Here is a 22,891-nt window from a genome sequence, read left to right as displayed (position 1 = left end):
CGCGACGCGAACGAGAAGTGAAACGACGCTGACCCCGATACATCGGCTCTAAGTGGCACGCTGGAAACGGAAACGTTTTTATCGGTCGCCGTGCAACTGGGCCACGCACGCAACTTCCGCGAATCGCAGCCCCGGCGTGCGCTCGCCGCGTCTCGAAACTCGAAAAGCGAAGGAAACGGCTCGAGTAATAGAGTTAGCAGTGGTACACCCCGTGCATCGCGGGAGGGGGTGCAGGAGGGCCGTTGGTTTAAATTGCCTCTCGCCTGCCGCGAATCTTATCGTTTCGAGCCGGGCTGATTGTTACGAGAGCGTGGCCGGCTTCGTAGCGTGCCGAATACGCCGAGGCTTTCGCCCGCGGTTCGCCCCCGCGTTCTCGCTGCACGAGGGTAGCTACGCGCGTATATACCGCGCCACCGGTTTTCCAAGCTGCACGCGCGCAACGGTTATATAATATATCGATACGGTATGTACACGGTGTATCGTAGAATCGGCTGTCGGGCTAATCCTCGTCGCGCGAAACGTGCCGCACCCCCGTGCAAATAGACGGGAAAGGTGAGCGTATGTGGAAGAGCCGTAGCTGCGCGGCTAAAGCTCTCTTCTACCCTCCCCGCAATACGCGTATACACTGTACCGACCGGCCAGCCGATGTTTTATCGCGCTGGAACGTGGAAATTTTTCACTGGATAAACCTCGAAACGCTGCCAGCTTTTTGCAGCCGCGCTTTTCGCGGCATTAGACACGGACACGAGGCAGGGTAGAGAGAGAAGCGGGGCGCGAATTTTCCACCCTGCCGGCTCGGGGTGGTAGAGACGAAAGAGTTGAACGAAACGCAGCGCGGCGTGCTCGCTCGTTAAACAGCGAGCGTACGGCTGCGATGTTGCTCCCGTATTGCTGCCGTTCACCCCGCGATATTATGATATTACGTATCGACGCGACAGTCGACGCGATGACATAGATTCGCGGCCGCGCGTCGGTCACGGAGAAATTGCTAAATCCACGGGACGGCACGGGCCAACGCCGCGCAAAATAGCCTGCGGCTGTGAATCGATTAGGTCGCCCCGTTCCCGTGTTCTGCCAAAGGAATTCTTTGCGGTGCGCGCGCGCCGGTTAATTGGCAGGTAATAGAATAAACGAGCCGGTTCATCCTCTGGCCGGCCCTGTGGCGCGACCCTGGCCAATTCCCCGTTCGCTTTCGCGGGGAACACGGCTTTTCGGGAAAAAGAACGGAAAAGAAAGAGAAAAGGGGAAACAAGAGGAGAAAAAACCCGGGGGCCCCTTTCAATTTCACCGATTTACTGCGATCTCACGAACGCCGCGGCGAAAGAAAACTTTTGCCCGTGAATCGGCGTTAATTCCACCCTTTCTCGCCCGGCCACCCTTCGGCCCTCCTTTCGCTGCTGATGACTGCGTTCGTCGATGCCACGTTCAGGCTCCAGGCTAGCACCGGGCGAGCCGTCGAACACCGACGAGCAAATGTTACGTCAGTGGAGCACACATTTTTCGGAACTCGTTAGAAAGGCAATTTAACTTGCCGCTCGCGGCCCATTAATACGACCGCGTTATCGACTCCCCGCGACTTTCTGGCTTCGAACTTCGGCCTCGCGAGCACACCGTTATTCTAAATAACGCCCCGAGGGCCTCCATTTGATTTTCTTTTTCTTTTTTTTTTTTTTTTACCCACCGACACCTCATCGAGTTCTCGTTTTCCCTCTCTTTCGCAGCATTTTTTCCTTCTTTTTCCCCCATTTTACCAACCGGTTTCTCCGATACCCTCGTCCCCGTCCATAAGTCACCGTACGTTCATCAGTTCAAAAGGCGACGTTTATTCAGGCGAATTTGTTCGCGAGATTTTTTCTGTCCGATCGTTCGCTGCCAACGGCGTACGAATTTCGTGGGATGATTGGGCGACGCTCTGAAACGCAGCCATTTACTCCGTACTTTTCTTCCCCCGGCTGGTTAGTTCCCGAATTTGTTCCTTTTTCTGCAGTTGGACGACGCAACAAAGTGAGAAGGAGGGAAAAGGTGCAAAAAAATCAATAGGTGGCCGCAGGAAATTGAATTTGGCCCGCGCAAACTGGCGCGCCGTGCATCGCAGCTGCGTGTCCGCCGCTGGCGAACGCGGCGGCCGGGGGTGGAAAAAGGGAAAACGAGCGGCGAAGGAAATAGCGCTGTCGGTCGAACGCGACCGAGCCTCCATCGAGATTCATTCGATTTCTAGCCCGCCTGTGAAAATATGTTCAACCCTTTGCACCCGGGTACGTCTGTTCCCGGTCATCCAGCTGGATATCTATTCCCACTCGTTCCCCTCCGCCGCGAACGTCGATTGAACGTGATGGATGAAAAGAGTCTGCGCGTTTTCCATTCTTTCTTTTTCTTCTCTCCACTCTTCTCCTTCCCATTTTTTCATTCTCCAGCTATCTGTATGCACGCGTTCACCTCGATTATATCGAGAATTCTGCTGGCCCGCCCCGCCGATCCCGCGGTTAATTCCACGGGGCAGTTCGTTAGGGTGGTCATTATTTCAACGAAGCTTTCCGCCCGACCGGCGGAACGAGTTTAGACTTCGGCGGGGTTTATCACGGCTCCGTGAAATTCGGAATTAGGTGGGTCCCAGCGGCTGGCTCGGTATCCGAGAAACTTTAAACACGCCGCCCCGCAGAAGTGAGTTTAGCTTAAACCGGAAAGATCCCCGGTGTACGACGCGAAAATAAAAGAGGCGAGGGAACGGTGGCCAGGCCGTTCTCTTGTCCCGTTTGCTTGCAAATACGAAGTTCCAATTTGTTCGTGCACATAAGCATTTTCCAATATCGCTGTTCCTTCCCGTCTCCTAGCCGGCGACAAAGGGGAAAGCAATTTCGCGAATGCCTACGAAGGAGCCCGGGCTCTCCTTAAGGACACCGTGTAATTTAAACGCAACGAACACGTCGGAAAATGGAACACTCCCTACCCTTCCTTTTTACGGACGGTCCCGGGAAATATGCATTCTCGAGTCGATTGAAGCACCAGATTAAAAGTTGCGCTAGTGTAAAAGGCAGGGAGAAAAGGCGAAGGATCCTAGAGGAATGTTCGCCACTGCAGCTACCAAAAAATAATTTCAACCCTTGGATTCTGTATACGCTGCGACCCATGCGTTTTCGCTCTAATTATCTGCTTAACTAATGTAAATTTCACTTACCCTCCTCGTCGCTGCCGATCATGGCGTAACGTTCGTATCCCGTGAGGTTCCTGACGGCGCCTAGGCCGAAATCATCCTTTGTCCATTGAATAGGTCCCTTCTGGTCGAGGACCCGGCAAGGAAGCGTCACTCGGCTGCCAATCACCGCGGTCTGATCCATCGGCTCGATCGCGAATCGCTGATAAACTACTTCCGTGGTCGTGATCGGCTTCACAGTGGAGGCGAGCGGTGACACGTTCGTCATGTTCGTCGCCGACGACGTCGTCCTCGTTCCCAGTGTCAGTAGCAACGATAGCCAGATTATAGACGGCGTTGATCGTGCGGTGACCCTTGTCCTCGTGCTGGAAAATGAAAAATGGAACGATGGTTAATCGCAGCTGTCGTCGTGGAATGGTAAATAACCGATTGGCGAACGAAGCGCGTGGTTGAATTCCAGTAATTGTGGCTGGCCAAATCAACTTAACGGCCACGTGCCCACATATTGCGTTTCCCTGTTATGCGTCATAAATTGAACCCTCATCGTTGTCGGAACCCCAGCCGCGGCGACGTACGCCGCGTTACGCTGCGCTACGAGTGATCGCGCGAAACCGAGGCGTCCTGAATTATCGCTTCGAGTGGATCGCGGGAGGGGAAAGTCAATGTCCGAATTATGGATCGGAAGGCGAAATAAGGGCGGCACTAACGGCGCGCGGGGCTCGTAACGCACTTACAGCGGCGCAATAATATTCCGGCTGGATGGGTTGTCGTTAAAAAGTAAAGGCGTGGAGTTCGTTATTTAACTTTTCTTCCGTTCGCCGCCTTTTTCACTCGTTCGACCGGCGTCACCCGACTCTCTCGCGGGCCGCCCCGTTCACCAGCAGAAGCCTTGTTTAACGACCTTGCAGACGGTTGTACGCCACCTCGACCGTTTACCTTCGAGCCGTCCTTATTTATCTTTATAGTCCCATCGGTTTTGGAAACGGGAGAGCACAGGCCAAGGAGTCGCCGCCCGTAAATGGAACGATAAAACTATAACCTGTACAGCAATTTATTATTGCGCTCTTAGAGGCGTATAGCCGGTCGCGCACGTGATGCCGCCATTATGACTGCCAGAGACGTTTTCCCTTGCCAGTTTTTCTCGTACCCCTACCCTCCCCCTTTCCATCTCCTGTTTTTCCTTTTTTATTTTGCTTCCTTTACGAGGGTAATACCGTTTCGTCGTTGCAGCGGAAAAAAATGCACCCGCTGTTGGCAATTATTGCGCGACGGCCCCTTTACGACGACAAAGGGGACGATCTCGCAGGGAAAAGGAGGGAGCCAGGAGCGATACACGTTAAACGATCGAAAGATACTTTAATAAAACTCGATCAATTCACCCTCTCCCTCCCGTTCAACCGTCGCTGCAACAATTACATTCATAGCTCGAGGCGACGAATGTAATCGATATTGAAATTCTTCATCGCGAATGCCCGGGTCTCCACCGAATCGGCGGGAAGGTTCACTCGTTCCCCTCGAATCGAATAGAGGTGTTCATAGACAGCCACCGTCGCATCGCGACATCGAACGTCTATCCGTTTAATAACGCACGCGAGCACGTTCCTCGCGTTGCAATCTACGCGGCAATTCCGCAGCCCCTCCAACCCCCGTCCGGTTCTTCCTCGAGCAACACGATAGCGTCGAACGTGGTCGCGTACTCGAGTAAGAAGCGCATCAGTCAGCCAATGAACCGTCCGCTTAATCGTTTCATCGACCTCTCAATTAACTTTCATTCGGTCGGCTTACGCTCGAATCGTGCCACGTCGCGTCTGCATCGTCCGCCTCTTCATCACGAGACGCTCGTTGTTTCGCGCACTGAACGCACTAGATTGCGATCGCCGATCGACCGTCGATCGGTATGATTCCAAACGGTGTACGATCGTTATTTATCGATCGTCTCGTCGCGTCTGATCGCGATACCACAACTCCACTGCACACAGCTCTCGATCCTACGAATCGTCCTTCCGCGAATCGCGATGCACGCACCCTTCGAGAGGTACACGCTCCCTCTCGTTCCCGCGCGCGACACGTCTCGCTTGTTAGCCTCACGGACGCGAAGTTGAACAATGCGACGAGGAGACAGCTCTGGTTCTTGTCGCGCCATGTTCCCTCGCCCAACCGAGAGAGGATGTCGTAAGACGGTCGTACGACATCGCGTGGCCGGTTGCTTCTTACGAGCTCAATAGGATAATAACCTCGGCTGGTCGCTACCGGTCGAACACCGTTTCAATGGAATACACGGCTAATGGACGTAATAATAATTGCGCTTGTGCCCACTTTTACTGCCGTTGCTGGTCGCTGCCCGGTTCCGTGCGCGCCACGGAACTCTGAAACGCGTCCGGACAAACGGCGACGCGCCCTATGTGGGCCACGTTTCCTGTCGTCGTTGACAAATGCCCGGATCGGCTGCGGCTTTGCAGCTCGAATCGATAGGCGGCACTTTAAAGCGTTCGTCGAGATTCCTACGTATCCGCGGGTCTTGTCGCGAGGAATGAAAATATCGCGCGAGACAGCCACCGTGTCTGGAACTTTGTAGTTCTACCCTCGAACAGGGGAGAGGAAGCGTGAAACGCGGACAAAAGGAAGAAGAAAATGAGAGGAACACAAATTGATTGCACCTGGTAACGGAGCCTGCACGCTAGGGGACAAAAGAGTTCGCGAGGATGTCGAATCTCTCGAAATCGAGAGGCGACTGTTTTTTACTTTTTTTTTCCCCCGTATGGAACGTTCGAACGGTTATTTTGACGCTGGGAAATAAACTCGTCCCACTTGGCCACGAATCAGCCTGTAGGCGAGTCGCGAAATAGTCTGTTAACGAAATATCGGGGGAAAATTCGCGTGTGTGGGTGTTTTTTTTTCTTTTTTTTTTTTTTTTGTTTGTTGATATTGAAATTGATGAAATTTGGATTGAACCGACAGCCATACGAGCGCTGTCTGATATTGAATATTGAAAGACCGCATCGCGCCGTTACGAGCGCTCATTTTTCCAACGCGGACGGGGGTCCGCCTTCGTCGCGGCGCAGGCTCGAACGGTCCGCATCGCCGATTCGATTGCCGGTGTTAACGTGAAATTCGGGGGATGATTCGGATTTTAATTGGTATCGAATTTCTTGCGAATCGATACTAAGCCGTTATAACCGGAGTTTGAAGTTACATTCCGGCCCTCGAAAGTCGATCACCGGACCGCCCCGTTTTATTCGTTATAATTGCGGTCCGTATTTTTAATTAATCTCAATCGGGATCCGAGCAGGTATCGTTGGCAACGACGGCAGATCGTTATTTAACAGACGGGGCATTATAATTCAGGGGCTGCGTCGCATCTCGATGGCGTGATAAATAATCATCGGCAGTGGTAAAAATTGTACGATATTTATCGTCTCCCGACTACTATTTCTTGTCGGCGTAAACGGGCGCGCTGCGTTCGTTCCGTCGATGTCCCAATCTGTGGAAACGATGGCTCGCAAATCAACGATTTTCTCCTGTTGCAGATAACCATCCATGAACACGAGCGTCGACACACAGTGGCTCCGTTGCGTTCGCGAGTTTTGATCGCGTCCCGCCGGGAACCTATGGATCGTCGAGTCGCTAATGAAGTCCTGGGACTTTGCGAAATAAATTACTGGCCCGATGTGCACGCGAGAGAAATGGGAGTAAAAAGATGAAACGGTTGGGCGGAAAAATGCGCGACACTCGTTAGACCACGCGACGTTTCCCTGAAAGGTAATTAAAAGTTTCGACGCGACGCGTAACGAGGATAATGCTATACATCAGCGGGGAGTGCTTACAAAAGTCGAGTGTGGATTTCAAATCTATCGAAACACGATCCGTCGACGATTGTACGTTGTTGAATCGAAACGAGTAGCGTGCGCGCGGCAATCTGCCGTTATCGATGGGATTCAATCACACGCCCCCTTGTTTTATATATCGCTGGCTCGCGTTAAAATTTCGCGCGGTTTATACGGGACACGCGCCCAGTGGTCCGCCTCTTGCTTTTTCTAGCCCCGCACCGTGCAATTACCGCTAGGTTCCCCGAGAAATAAATGACCGATCGGAACGTGGGGGGATTCGCCGCGTAATTACGGCGACGATTGTTCATCGTTCTCGACGAGCTTTGCGCCAGCAGAGAAGCTACCGTTCTCGAAATGATGCAGTGCGATTAGTTTCGTACGTGTCGTCGTAAACTCGAACGTTGTCGCAGGATCCCCGACAGAAATCACCGGGCTGAAGATAATCGAAATAAACATTGTCATTCCCAGGACATTGGAACGCGGATCCTAATCGATGCTCCCTAATTGGACAAGGAGCGCGGAAGCGATAATGATTTTAAGATGGTAATACCGGGGGTCATTCATTTCCCAGTAGCCTGCTGTACGAGCAAACACGATCCCTCTGCGTATCGTGCCAGGCCGTATATTCGTAGATCATGCACCGGCGATAAAACAGGGCAGCTCACGTCGGAGCTTCCCGATAATTAATTGGCCGCTGCTCATCCGGACAATTACACCTGAATGCCGCCGGCAATTATCAGCGCGCGGCAGGAACGTCGCTCGCCGTCAAACAAACGCACTCGTTTGTCACCCGGCTGCTTACGCGCGTCATCGAAATTTTTATCAACTCCTGCCGTACCTTTTTTCCCGTCCGTCCACCAGCAGCAGCAGCGACGAACACAGGCCCGCGTCTGGTGCAACGCGCGCGATCGAGTGGTCCCCCGGAACAAGCCGGAGAACGCCACTCTCGCCACGGAAATTATGTAATCTCGCCGTGTCTCGATAATGGCGACGCGTTTTTCCGCCTGGAAAAATGCACCGCGTATATACACACGGGCGAACGCGGCGGCTGCGTCTGACGGCTGGAAATGGAGGTCAGCCGGAGGGTTGAACGGGTCACCGGATACGCGGCCGTGGCCGTCCTCGAGTCGTCCTACGGAGACACCTACGGCTCTGATCAATTTGTCATCGCGTGACCCAGAATCAAAGGTACGAGTCCCACGGGTCAGTGTTTCTGGGAACGTTCGGTTTGGCCTGCAACAGGGGAGCACCGATCGGACAGCTCGCGATGGTCGGAGGATAGACAGAAACGCGTTAGTAATATACCAGTTGAGCTCGATCGCTCGATTCCTCCCACTTCGCTCGAGCACTCTGTAACGGCGAAACGATGATACAACGATCGATCTGTCTTTTTTTTTTTATCGCGGCTGCTAAACTGTGGATTGACACTAGCCAGCCGAGCAAAGCGCGTCTATCATCGACGGCTCGTCCACAGATGGGATTTCCACGGACGTCTTGGCGTGCCCGTTTTTCAGCGGCACTGTATTAGCTAACAACTTCGATTCTCGTTTGATCATCGAAGTTGGACCACGTTCGGCCACCGTTAGTAGTACCTAAATGGGTGATCATCTGGGAAGTTCGCGCGCTATTGGCATTAGTGGTCTGGAGTTCATCTGAAACTATGGGTCCCCCGGCTAGTGATCACAGCAGTTGCTACTCTATGCTACATAGAGTATCCTATAATTTTCCAGCGAAACTGGGTCACACCATATCCGCGGTGAAAATGTATCTTAAGCAAGACGCGCTAAATGACGGCAACACCTAATGTTACTCAGGGCAACGTGTCGGGCGTACGATTAGCTTCGAACGATGTTCATTGGGAAGCGAACTGTTTAATACTCGGCAGAGGATAGCCTGTCCCCGTTCGTAGGAAGTATCTCCTGTAAAATTTGCACAGCGGATCCCGAACTCTAATCAGCGTACAGCAGACCCTTCGAACGCATCGATTCATTGTCCGCAACAGTGTATCCTTCGCCTCCCCTTCTATTTTGATTCGGCTTCGGCTCGCCAACCGCAGATAACTACGAAACCGCAATATCTCTGCCGTGTACGCCTCTTTCAATTTGAATAATCCGATGAATAAATTTGCCCGACCATACAGTCCGTTGCAGTCGCAACGCGTTGCCTCCGCATCGTCCGTGGAACGGGGGCGCGTTCACCCCCCGCGAGACGCTCCCGAGCCGGCGTGTATCGTCTCTAATTTTTGGAACTGCTTCGGGAGTACCCGTGTGCTTAAACCGCATCCGCGAGCGTGCACGCAAACACGAACACCGATATTACGCGGCAAGGATCACGGTCTCGCGGGGTGGCTGAAAATTCCGGCTCTATTCCCCTGACGATTGCGCGGGCATTAACGAAGCCATTAGTACTTTCTTAACTCGGCGGGCTGGCCGATTTCCGGCGAACTCTGAAAATGGCCACTCGCGCCGGCTACCAGCTGACGCCAGAAAAACTGGCGAACCAGCTCCAGGAACCGGCTCGAATATATCATTTTTATTGAGGCGTACGAGGCCCCCTCCTTCGAGCGATAACCCGTAATCGGTTCGACGAATTCCGATTAAATATCTATTAGCCGCCTACCGTTTTGACGGATGACTCGAAAAAGGGGCGAAGGATAGAAACGTTTCGAATTAGCGAGCATCGTCGCGACATCATCGCTTCAGCATGGTTTCGTGGCTACGGTGTCCTTTTTTTTCCACTCTCAACCGGTTCCCAAGGCGCACGTGTCGCCGGAAAATTGATTTATTATCGCGTAACCGTTTTCCGGCAACCCTGTTTGTCCGTATCAGTATTCATGGCACAACGAAAACTGTCAGGCCTGGCCGTACGCAGGCTTGCTAGATGCGGCTGGCTGTTGCAACCGGGGGATGCATTGTGTGCTCACACAACAATCAACATTGGCCGTGTGCGGCCCGCCGTTGCATACGGGCCCCACAATGCCAAATTGACGCCCGTCCCTGTACGCCAACCCCGTGTACTTCCATATACCTCTGCCTTGTACATGGGAAATGCCGATATCACCGGGGGTTTCTGCGCGAAAACTCGAGACACAATCTCTGGTGACCGAGAGAGGTGTGCGCACAGCAAGTTGCATCGACAGTTGCTACAGGTTAGAAAGCGTTGAGATTTTTTCGTTCTTAATCTCAACGGGAACAAGATGCAAGCTTCTCGATTCGTAAAAACGACGCTGGCGTCGCAGAGTTCGATGTTCTCCTCGGAGAATTCTCTGCTAGCCCCATTCGATTCCGTTTTAATTAAGGTCGAGACCAGCAGCCATATTCCGCAAGGCGCGATGCAACTGCGCCGGAAGTGGCGCGGTACCTTACATCGGCTATCGCTACACAGACCGGCCTCGTTGTTTATTTAAACGACGACTATGTTGTACAAACACGCATGGGACCCGACACCGGTTTCACCGGCTGCGTACTATTTTTATGGTGTCCATAAACATTCGACGAAACTCGAAACGCCGGTGTTCACCCTTCGCCTGACTTCGCTTCCGCTGGCGATGGTACCGCGCGTGACACACGGTTCGCGCGATTTCTGGCGGGAGAGCAGAGCGGACGGAAGATGCGCGCGTTCGATCTTCGCTCGAGCGGCCTAACCGTGCCACGAATTAGCACGGCGGGTGAAAAGAACGAGCGGAAAAACGGCGGCTGGCTCGAGGGTCTCGTTTGTCCCGAGACGCGACCGCGCCACGACCGAGTTCCTTTTTATTGACCTTTCTCCCCGCGAGCTTTCTTTCCGTTGACACCGTTCCCGGGGACGATCGACCGTGCAACGATTCTCGCTCGAATTCCCTTCTTAATGACAGCTTTGTTTTCCTATCGGTGATTTTATATGGAGCGACACAGGGTACGGGACACGGTTCATTGGTACGTACGAGATCGGGGGTGCGCCGTTTTATCGGCGATCGACAGGTTTAGTCTGCCCTTTCAAGAATTACCCCCTGACCCTTTAGTCGCCCCGGGCACGAGTAAATGTCACATGCTCCATTCATGGCGTTAAAATAACCCCTATTAAGGCAAGAGGAAAAAATATACGAGGGACCCCAACCAAAAATATCCACGGAGTAACACGCTCCGCTAGTGAAACGAAACGCTTCGTGGAAATTAAATCTTCGCCGCGACGCGGTCGAGCGAACTTTCATATTCTTCTCGTCAAAAGGTGAGCCGTCTGTCCCAGTTCCATGCGACATGATAATTTGTCGGTGGCGGTCGCATTGTTTGCGGGAGGGTTAAAAACGTTGGACCGTGAAGAAATGCCAGCAAGAAAACGCGCGAGCCCGCTTCGCCTTCGTTGCTGCGCGGAATTGAACGCAGGCCAGAAGAAGAATTAAATCCACGGCCGGGTATTTTATTCGCGCTGCCGTTTACATGTCCCCGTGCTCTGGAACGAGACACTTGACAAGACGCTCCACAGGCCTCGGGACAATGCGGCCCGGATTCCGTGGCCCATACCGCGCGTATGTCGGGAGCTTAAGCGCGTTACGTGTCCCTTTTATGCACGGGAAAACATCCCGTGGCTGCTAACCGTATCCTTTTCTTGGCCGTCGTCATTCGACAGGGCCGAGCCGCGTTACAGGAAAACGGGGGAGAGTCGCGAGGTAAAGCGAGCGACCGTCCCGGACACATATAATATCGAAGTTATGCACCGTGACAGTACGCTCGCTGCCTCACAATAAGGGAATCCTTGCGCCTGTCCGGGCTCGAGCTGCGCTCGGTGATTTAAGATCGTGAACTCGCGAAGCGGATATCGATCGTTTCATAGACGCACGCCACTTTCCACTGTTCCACTGCCTCCAGACTTGAACGCTCCCATTGTTTTCCATATTGCTCGACCATTTTCCATCTACGCGAATTCTGATTCGCTCTTTTCTAATTTAAAAGGTCTACCTTCAGAGAATTTAAGATACCACGTCCAGACACCTGCAGCGAGTGCAACGATCGCTGGGGGATGACGCGAGATTAATTTAATTTAGCGACTCTCGGAAATGATGTATCCGAAAGGGTGGAGTGTCTATAAGCTCGAAAGGTTGAAATACTCCAGGGTGCACAAAAGCGCCGGGACGACGCAGCTTGTTTCAGTACGGAATAAACACAAGGGGAGCGTGTAATGCACGCGCGAGTAATGCACGAGCGCAGTTTTTCCGAAGATTTTCCGTTCCTCTAACTAGAACGGCCGCGCGTGGCGAAAAGGCCGACTAATGGGGGTTATTCAAGCCGCGTCGCTAGACTCTCCCCCTTTTCCGAGTTTAATATTCCAAATTATAGGAGGCGGCTGCAATTTTCGAATATTCACCGGAGAGGAAAGGGCAACCAGTCGGTGACCCAGATAACCTGGCTCTATTCCTGCAGCTTGGTCGTTAGGCAAACGAAATACCCGGGGCCTCTGGCGCAACCCCGCGGCCTATCAATCCAATTGATCAATCTTCCCGTTTCTGGTATCACAAACTAATCAATTAGCGTTTACGCCCCGCCCGCGCGCCTACTTATTTGAAACGCGCGGGCGACGAGACGCGTCTACGAGCGGGCTCGGCGGCGGACGAGCGTCTGAAATGTCGTTTCAGAGCGCGAACGTGCTCGGAAATTACCGGCATCCCGTGAATGTCGTCGTTATCGAAGGGCGAGAAGCAACAACGCGGAGTGATATTACAAACGGGGCCACTCAAGGAACGGTCGCCGGCTCGTCGAGGACGCTTTGCAATGAAATGGAATCGCAACGGAACCGGCGAGGGATTCGTTCCGCGAATCAGATTTCATTAGACACAAGTTGATACAACGAGACCGCGAGACCTCGTCGCAAAGAGGCAGTAAACGCCGCTGCAGTACCCCCTACGGTCTCTATCCCTCTGCGCTTCGCGAGCCTCTCTACGCGCGCTCAGCCTGCACATGCACGATCGCACGGTACATGCCCGTGTACGCGTGTACGTACGTATGCACGCGGCTCACATCCCCGGAGCCCATACATCTGCAATGCAGAAACGAGACGACGACCATGTAAATTCAATATTTGCGCTGCGATGGAATGATCATCCTGCGGGGGGAACCATAGCCGGACACTTAAGGGAGGCTTCCTACCAACGAAGATGACAGTTCCCGTGATGGAGTGCTCTGTACAGTTTCCAAACGGTAGACTGTCTCGTCGCGAAAACGTCCCGGATAGCCGCGCGCATACCGGTTTCGTACGGCTGGATAATCGAGAACCATATCGTTCACGTTCAGTCGACATACATCGTACCAATTACCGCGAGAAAAGTTAAATTCCCGAGAACTGTAATTTACTGCGAATTCTATTAATGATTTCACTTCTGATATAGGATCGTTTAGGGAAGCAAGTTCAAGCGACACGTAATAAAGTATCTCGAGATGTTTTAGCTCGAAAATGTAGTTGTATACGGACTTTTAGCTGAACATGACACATGATATCGAATATTCGATGTGTGTAAAATGAAACACTCCCTTGATATCCAGAGCACACATCAGGCTGACGCCTTGAATTTTCATGTCCCCTCGACTTGGACGAGTACGCGAAATCCTCTTCCACGCGTTTCGGGCTCCGTACACCGCGCTCACCCGTCGACGATCGATCGGTTAATTCATATTTAAACGGCGGCATCGTCTGGCGCGAAACCTGGCTCGAACGAGAGCGAGAGAGACCAGAAATAAAAAGAGAGAGAGAGAGAGAGAGAATAAAAGAGAGAAAACGCGGATCTGCCAGCGAGCACTTGTCACCGTGCTTTCGCTTTAATCACCTGAAGGCTGACTCATTAAGAGAATCAAAATATCCGTGAGAGACGCGGCCGTATCGGAGCGTAGGTACGTGTATCGCGTATGTGGCAGGGGGCGACAGACGCGCACACGGCCTCCCCTCGCGTGTACGTGCGCGGCCGTGCGCCCGAGGGTTTGTCAGCCGGCAGCCCCTTCTAGGGTTGACCTTTCGCCGCGCGGATCGATATCGTGAAACGATATTTCCTCATTACGGCCGCGCGCTGCCACCTCGGCTCGCGCGTACATAAATTTCCTCGCCGAAAAACAGCCGGACGCGTCTCGTTCGCCGTTCGGCCCCAGCTGCGTTCGCCAGTGGCGGTGAGGGCGCGCGTTTCGGGGTGCGCGCGCGTCGTGAATTCGGGAGAGGAGACCGGAAAAATGGGAGATTGTCTATGACTGGCGCGCGGCGCGTCGTCCGCGAGAGAAGTGATTTATGCGAGATTACCGTACGCGATGTACGTATACGCGTGGACACGTACGCGTATATACGCGGATGTACGCGACGAAGGTAGCCGGAGGGAAAAGGTCGGGAAAGTGCCAGGGGTGGGAAGAAAAAAAAAAGAGAGAGAGAATAGAGGATGGTCTCGGTCCTCGTTTTTTGTATGGCCCGAGGAAGCTGTCCCGAGATAATTACACCGTCTTTCCGTGATTTTCATAAACGCGGGGGTTGAATAGAAACAGAGACAACGTCTCGTTGCGAGTAATTCTCTTAGCGGGATGAAAATTTAACGCGGCGCCTGGCGAGGGGGGACGCGAGCGACCCGCGTCCGCCCCTTATCCGTACCCGGAACTATGAAATAGTTCTGCGTGCGGAATAAAATTATTGCACGTCCAACGTTATATTGCTCGCTGCTTAAACGGCCGCGCGGCGCGCGTCACGCTCACCCGTCTGGTGTTACCTTTATACTCCATTATCGTAGCTGCCGCTTCGTTATTCCATTACGATCCGCGCACCACCATTTACGTCGCTAATTATTTTACCGTATCGCTGCGGCTTTCTCGTAACTATCGCGATTCGTCGTGTCGAGGATTCGGGTTCCTTGCTGTCGCGTCGCTGTTTGGGGTCCCAGGTGTAAGTCGAATCAATCGGAGCTGTTTGCGAAATTCCCGAGCCAAATACTGAACTCTGGATTCTGTTTGCCGTCGTTTCGATAGCATAATCAACGAGTATCGACACGCAAGTGGGTCTGATTAAGCGGCGATCCAGTCGGCTGGATGTCCTTTCTGTGACTGACGTTTCGATCGTCGACTCTGAACCACGCCACGATACAGGCTAATTATATTAAATCGTCGATTAATTAAGCGTCCAGGAGATTGGCGTCTCGTGACCCGAAGTCTGACGCATGACCGGTTATACAATTTTGCGGCGTCTAGCAGCCTAGAGGCGGATATCTACGAACAATCGCGCCCACCCTACGCCGACGTAAGGAGCTTACGTCGGATCGTAATGATGGAAGGTTGAGACAAACTATCGGGGCGCACCCTTGCCGCGTGGAAATCCTTTATTGTGGTTGACTTAAGAATCTTGAAAAGAATAACTTTCAGCCTTACCCCGTACGAGGGTTGCGTATTAACCTGAGTGATTTCGTGACGTGTCGCCATGCTCCAACGTGTTATTTTCTAATATATAAGGGTCGTGATCCTCGCAACACCGCTGCGAACCTATGCTCCTGCGTCGCAGGATATTTGTCACAATTTTTCAGCGCGTTTCAATTTTCACATAATCTCGGATGAAATCGATCTCTCGCTTTCTCTCTCTCTCTCTCTCTCTCTTTCTCCCTCTCATTCTGTCTGGCACTTAATCAACTGCAGGTGCCCGCGAATTAACGCGTCGTTCTCTTCGTTCCGTTTCATTTCCCGTGGAACGAACGAATCACCTGCGAGCTCTACCCTGTTCGAGTGTCCCGATCGATCCGCGGGTTCAGCGGTTTTCAAGATATTTAACGAGCTCGATAACGAACCGAGCAGCTCGAACGAAGTAGGTGAAGGACGAAGGATCGACGAGGGCTGCTCGTGAAGGTAGGACGGCGATTTCGATGGGGCAGCGTCGCCGCTGTTCAAACAACGATTGATCAAACAATAACATCGTTACATCGGTAAGTGGAACAATCGGTGGGCCGATAATCTTGTTCGCGCCAGGCAGCAGGCCGCGAAAGCACGCTTTACTGGCCTCGCGAAGGTCCTCGACTCGTAAGCCCGTTCGCGAGGACGCCGTCTCGACGGATCGCGACCGCTAATCTCCGCTCGAGTAACGACTTTCCGCGCGGCGATTAAAAAGGATTCCTCGTTAAAACTTATCAAAGATCCGGCCCTGGGTAATTAATCGCAATTTCTGGTTCCCAGGACGCTCGTGAAGCAGCGTTTTCTCCCTGCGAAGCGATTAGCGGGGGTTGGTACGCGTGTACCCGGTTAAAAGCGAACGCGATGCGAATGATTGTTCTTTCGTTGAACGGCGAGGCTAATCCTGTTACCGGGTAATAAATTAACGCCTCATCCGGAGGACAAGAGGGGACAAAAAGCGGCGGGACAAAGCGAAAGAACTCCTCTCGGCCGACGGCGTGGCGGATCGTGTAAGAAGAGCGAGATAAATAGGCTTCCATTATCGAAGATGGCTAGGCACTTCTATTATCCATACTGTATTTATTTATGCGAACAATAACGGCCGTGCGAGCACTCAACACGGGGACGCGGGAACTTTGTTTCCGCTTCGTCTTCCTTCCGCGGATGTTATGACCTCGTAGAAGAAACGCGGCCGCGTAAAAAGCGTCCCCTCGCGTCAATGAACCTCGCAGCGGAAAAGAGAAGAAGGCCACCCGAAGGATGGCTAAAGAGGTAAAGAGAGGGTCGCGGTTGACGGGTGGATGGAACGAGGAGGAAAAAGGGAACATTTAGCTACGTTACACGATTGCCCTTCTGGCTCGTCAAGGCGCGGATTTAACTTTCAAATAGCCCAGTCATCGCGAGTTTAATTTCACGATTATTTTATTCTGGGGAAAAGAGCTAAGTAGGTCGAGAGTGTTCTTAATCAGCGCACCTTTTAAAGAAGGTAATACCGCGCACAATTTTGCTTAGCAGCCACTACTATTAATTTCTTGTTCCTTCCGGCGGTCGAAGCCGCGTTCGTCGAGGCGAACGCGATAGACAGCGGGAAAGGAGGGTACGAGGAACGTGGGAAAGGGGGACGCGGGAGAAAGGGGGGCCTGATCCTCGTGTTCCTGAGAGAGTTAAACGAAATCTCGAGCAACTCGTGCTGACACTCATAACGCGTTCGCGCATCCAACGGTACTTAATTCGATACGGATTTCGGCCTTCATTATTTCGCCAATTTTCGTTAGCATTGCTAATTAGAAATGCTCTCCGCCCCGTTCACCCGCGCTGGCGCGAACTGCTCCGCGGATCTTAGCAAGTTTCCGCGAAACTCTCGTCTCCTGTTGCCGGTTTGGTAATAAGACCAGTCATTATTATACTGTTTACAATCTCCAGAGGATGAACGAAGTATACTGCCGTCGCCTCCTTTAGGATACCCGGCCCAAAGGGAATTTTCTCGGCGAGACTCTTAGCGGAACTCTCGTCGAGTCACCATTTTGCGGCTGTAACCTGTGCTCGAACGTCGAAAACTGGCGGGGGTACATTCAGACGGGAGCTCGTGACAGAAACGCGAATAAAATTCGAAACGAACACGGGACAACGGTATGTACGTGTATCCCTGGACATAATCGGACAGGCCGCGGGAATTAAAAAATATAATTCGTGGACTTTCGGAAGATTACGTCAGCCCGCGTCACGGCTGCCTTTCCTCTCGCCAGTTTTCGCAGTTTCACCCCGGTCCCCTCTCGCTCGCCCCTTTCTTCCGTCCCTTTTCTCGTCCGCGCCCGTTCTATTACGAGAGTGATTAAAAATAAGCCCGTGGACACAGAGGAGTGTCCATTCTTTTTTTCGCCTGGCGGAACTCGACGATGGTGAATACGAAATTTGATGCAATGTGTACCGCGCGTAATTCCGCTGAAACGAGTCCACGTGCGGGGGTGGGAAAAAAGGAGAGCGACAACGACTAGTTGCACCCGGTCGCTCTACCACCGCGTCAATCGCCCGTTTCTAGGTCACGAGACTCAGCTACGATATCGTTGAATATTTAATTGATCCTCGCGGTCGTACGCCTCCCGTGTCCGGCGTCAGCTTTGATGTCCGTGGATAATTCGCCTCCCCCGGCTGGCTGCTAACACGGATAACCCCGCGGGGAGATCAAGCAAGTATTGCATTCGGTTACGATGAATATTTACAAATATTTAACGTATCGCGTAACACCCCAGAGGCGCCTCTGACCCAGCCGGCATGAATAAATCATGAGCGAGACATTGGAAATCAAATGGTTACCGGTCATCGACCACGGGAGCATTCCTTTAACGAACGCGGGTACGAAAGAAAGTAGCGCGAACGGGTAAACGACCGCGGCGAAATATATTCCCGGTTTGTCTCTGTGTCTGGTGACATTCGAGCCGCGAAATCGCCCGCGCCGCTCGATCATTTTTGCCCGACGCTGGGTGAAAACCCGTTCGATTGATCCGCGGAAATAATGGCCTCATTGACTTGGATGAACACGATCTTCGTCCGAACGGAGACGGCGAACGAGCGTGAAACGTTTCCAACTCGAAAATGGAACCACCGGTTTAACGAGAGTTTATCACGCGACTTCAGCCGACAGCCGCGCTCCGGCGATTTATTAAACCAGAGCGCCGATGGACCATTTTACGAATCGCACGAAAACGCGATCATCCCCCGGCTTTGTTCGCGATTGCATCGTGTAAATTCGGACAAAGGATACCGCGGGAATCTCTGCGCACGATATACGAGCGGGGCAACGCGACTAGACGCTCGAGGGTCTCCAAGAATAGCGGCAGATTCGGTGTAGACGTTCCCGTCTGACAACGCGCGGACCGTTTCCACTGCGCCCGACGACCGTCGCTCTTTCCACGCTCGCCGCTAATTCCGTCTTCCACGCCGTCTACGCGTAGACGGTCCCAGAGACAGGCTCCCCATTATTCCGGATCAGAAATAACGTCGCGACGTCCAGCGTGCACCGAGCCTGGCGAGCGTGTCTCGTTTCGTTCTTTTACTTCGCGCAACTTCGAAGCGAGATATTAAGCCGTAAAACGCGGAACGCCCGCGTCCTCTGCGGCCAACGTGGACACACGGTCGTTCCTAATTGATGCAACTTTATCGTCTGAAATACATGGCTGCCCCTATCGAGCCACTCGTTGCTAACAAGTTTCAATTTCATTTGCAGAAAATGCTGAACCCGCGGATGTTTTACAGAACTCGAGCCACCCCTGATTTTTACCCCCCTCGACTTGGTAATATTTTATTTGCTCGAAGAGCGCTCACGCGTCCAGAGAAGCGATAATGAACATGCTGCTTTGGTATTCACGGGTTCGACCGGGAAACGCGATGAACTCGGATGCACGCGGATAGCCGCGCGCGTCCGGTCGCGGCGCGAGGAGGATGCGCCCCGGGAACGTTTTTATCTCGCGCGGTCGGTCGAAAGATTAATGAGGTCCTGTTCCGTCGAGGTATTTCGTCTATGATTTCGCGCGCTGCCCGGAGGGGGAATTGTTTAATGATTGATAATCTATCCCGGCTACCAAATTGAGCTCCCGCCGGAGCGTTGCTCGGCAAATTGCCGCGCGTATTGCTCGTATCGGTGCGCGCGCGGGAATGGAAACAGGAACAAAGAGAGGAGAGTAACAGCGACGGGAAGAGCCGGGAGGAGGGAAAAAGAAAGAGGAAGAAGGAGGAGAAGAAGAAGGAAACGAATAAACGGGAAATAAAAAGATAGGAACGGAGAAAGAGAAAGAGTGCCGGGTAGAAGGGTGGAGGGGCGAAATGAGATTTGCTGTGTCGACCATAAATCACACCAGCCCGGGACTTAACTACTTTATAACCGTCCGCTGGAACAGGCAATGTTATCGATGAAAGTTTTAACTCGCGGGGCTCCCTATTAAAATAAACCCAACCGGGGCCGTGTTACGCGGCGTCTCCATTACGTAACCACGTGAAAAGGAGAAGTTCGCATGAAGATCGTATATTCGAGATTGCCATTAAAACCCGTTGTGGTCAGGGATTCGATATGTTTCACGGAACCCCGCCGCGTGCCTGCTCGCGCTATCACCTTCGAACATCGCCGTGGACCGGCGTCCACTCGTTCATTGAAATCGCACGAGCTGCTCGTTTTAAACACCGCGAGACGCCAAGCACGAGCTTCGACCCGACGACCTAGACGACCTGTCAATCGGTCTCGTTCCAACAGACAGCGGTGGATGGAGTTCAATATTTATGCATAGCGAACGAAAGGGAATGCGAGCAAAGCGAAGGGTCAAAGGACTCGCTCGAAGAGGCAACTTAAACTCGTCTACGAGCTGATGCAGTCGTAGTTGGATCGCGTGGGTCCGATTGTTTCAACAGAATTCGTAAACTCTTCGGGCGTGGGAAGTCGCCGCGCGGGAGAGCGCGACGCGGAGGACACAGGAAAGTCGCCGGCTCTTCCTGTTTCCTCCACGGTCTTTGAGATGTCCCGGGCAAGGAATTCGTAAATGCTCCGGCGGCGCTCGCCCCCGCTACCTTTTCAACCGTGATACAAGCCGAACAGCGTGGGCTGAGGGGGAGGAAACGTCGCGCGAGGGAAACAGGAAGCAATAGGAAAGCTATTCGGAGCTGCGCGGGTTGGCGGTGCCGCCACGTTTCCCGAGTCATCGCACGTACTTCATGAGACTTCGGCGCGAAATAATTGTTTCCGCTCGCAGGCGTGACGGCATTTTCTAATTTCGTATACCGGCCGTCCGGCAAAGGTGGAGCCGTGGTACGCAGACGGCCGCGAACGGACGACGCGGTCGCAGCCGTACGAAGGACGACGCGCTGCGGCGGCACCAGATAGGAAATGGTTCCACTGCGAAGGAGCTGTGCAAACAGGACAGCGGTTTTTGTGTACCGTGCGCCATAGAATCCGATGGGACGTGAGCTCATCGTGGCTTTCGCGAATAAACTCGGTATATGGATCCTTTTGAGAAATCCGCCGCCGCAGCCGCCTCCACCTCCTTTTCAGCTTTTGTCTTCTCCATCGTCGTGCCTGGCTGCCCTTCCGTCCTCGCGGATATACGTTTCCTAATACATTTTTATTCCCGTCCCCGATACAGCCCGGTGTGTTTCAACGTTACTCCCGTTGCGAGGGACGCGGAATGCATAGCGATTCCGCTCCGACAATTCTAAACTCGAAGCTACACTTGACCGCACGTATTTTACCATACCAGTTTCGTATTCTCGTATCCAGATCGAGGCTATATACGTACACGTTATATAAGGTAGGACGTCGAATTCGAACACGTCCCTTTACTCCAGTTTCCTGTGCCGTGCACGAGCGTGTATATACGTATATACGCGAGGCCAGATAATTCGTCTGCCCAATTCGAGCACAGAGAGAAGTAAGGGAATTCCTTCGCGTTTTGTCCACGAGCACTTCCATCGACAGCCAGGACACACGATCGTTCGAAACGGTGGAAGGAGATCGCCGCCCCGCCCACGGAATTACATCGCTCGAAAATTTCGATTGCCCTTCTTCTTCGGGCGGAATTACAAGCGGGGCTCGTTCGGGGCTTATCGAGACGAAAAATTCCGTCGATCCATTAAACCCGTCGCGCGATCAAATAATTTATCTCGAATGGAACAGCCGCGGCGGCGGGACCACCGGAACTTCCGACTAACTTCGCCGCACGGTTTCCAGGCATTCGTGTAACCCGATTAATTCGCCGTATCCGTCACCAACCGCGAGAATTCGGCTCGACTCGAAAATATTGCCCCCAGCTCGGATCGTTCTATTCGATTAGCCCTTCGATGCTCGTACCCTACCCTGTACCAGCGATGAAAAATAGTTCGTCACGCGCCAAGAATCCATTCACCTGTCCGGGAGCAATCGTTTCGCCGTTCAAAGGACCGCCCTACCCCCTCGGAAGTTCTAACGCACGAGCTGCTCGCAACTGGATCCCTCCGCCGGCAGAATGTGCCTTCCTGCCGCTTAAGGTTAAGGAGTCCAAAGTTTTCTGCATCGTCGCACGCGGCGCGATTTCATTCGACGATCCTTCACCGGTTTCCTGTGCCGCTGGTGACCCGTGTGCCAGAGGCTCCTCCTATGCGTTCCTCGCATCGATCCTCGGGACATCCCTGTTTTCGGCACGAACGAACCGCTTCCCTGAATCGTACGTGGCGCCTACAACTGTTCCTACCACTTTCCTCCCATTCTTACATTCTTCTTAAACGTTCGTAGCATCCGATTCCCCTTTGAACGCTATCCTTTCATAGTTCCTCGAGAAGTTCCTCCTTCGTTTGAAGATTATGCGCAACCTGGTAACGTGCACGCGATTGTATGCGCGTATGCAAATCGCGGCAAGGATGCCGTTGGTTAATTAAAAGACAGCACCGCGCGCGTACTCTGGGAATCGTTGATCAGTCGCCAGTGATCTTCGACGCGAATCAGGACCTGCGAAGTCGAGCGAATTCCGGCTAGAAGTCCAGACCGGTTCGCGACTAAGGTAGACGCCTAATTAGTTCCCTCGTATGCATACGAAATGAGGGCTCGTTTCGAAAACGTGTGCGCCCTGAAATTCACCGGGGACGGGGAGAAAGGATAACGAGGGTAGTTGGGAAGAAAATACTCGGGCGAAAATACACGATATCTTACGAGAGTTTCTAACGGGGATAGCATCGATGGTCTATCGAACGATACGAAAATACGAGGGATAAGCCGGAGGAGTAGAAACGCACCTCCGGCAAGGTGTCGTTATTCTATCGGTATTCGATAGCCAAGAAGATTCTGGATCGTCAATTCTCCGCGGTGTAGCTGCGTTTATGCGAGACGAAGAGTCTCCAATTGGCGGTGTACACAGTCGTGTTAGCGCGAGGGGACGGTCTGTTTTGTCGAACGAAATGGAAACAACGTGTTCAGGTATACATCACCCTTCACGCACATTCGCAATATGGTGGTCTCTCACCCTCGTAGCCCCGACGATACCTAACAACCCCCTTCGTGCGTGCACGCGCGTGTTTGTTACGTGGAACAG

General features: G+C 52.9%; 1 protein-coding gene across 2 annotated transcripts in view; it reads right to left on the bottom strand.

Moving 5' to 3' along the window:
* The window catches only part of LOC143429104 (irregular chiasm C-roughest protein), a 127,289-nt gene that overhangs the window by 34,646 nt on the left and 69,752 nt on the right, over positions 1 to 22,891 (bottom strand). For both annotated transcript variants that reach the window (XM_076904550.1, XM_076904551.1), the window contains exon 2: positions 3,176 to 3,516. In XM_076904550.1, the coding sequence (XP_076760665.1) occupies positions 3,176 to 3,516 (341 nt within the window). The remainder of the gene's footprint in view (positions 1 to 3,175; positions 3,517 to 22,891) is intronic.

The sequence above is a fragment of the Xylocopa sonorina genome, chromosome 11 (assembly GCF_050948175.1).
Source record: "Xylocopa sonorina isolate GNS202 chromosome 11, iyXylSono1_principal, whole genome shotgun sequence".
NCBI lineage: Eukaryota > Metazoa > Arthropoda > Insecta > Hymenoptera > Apidae > Xylocopa > Xylocopa sonorina.
Note: the sequence above shows the minus strand (reverse complement) of the source record. Positions and strands in the feature narration are given on the sequence as shown.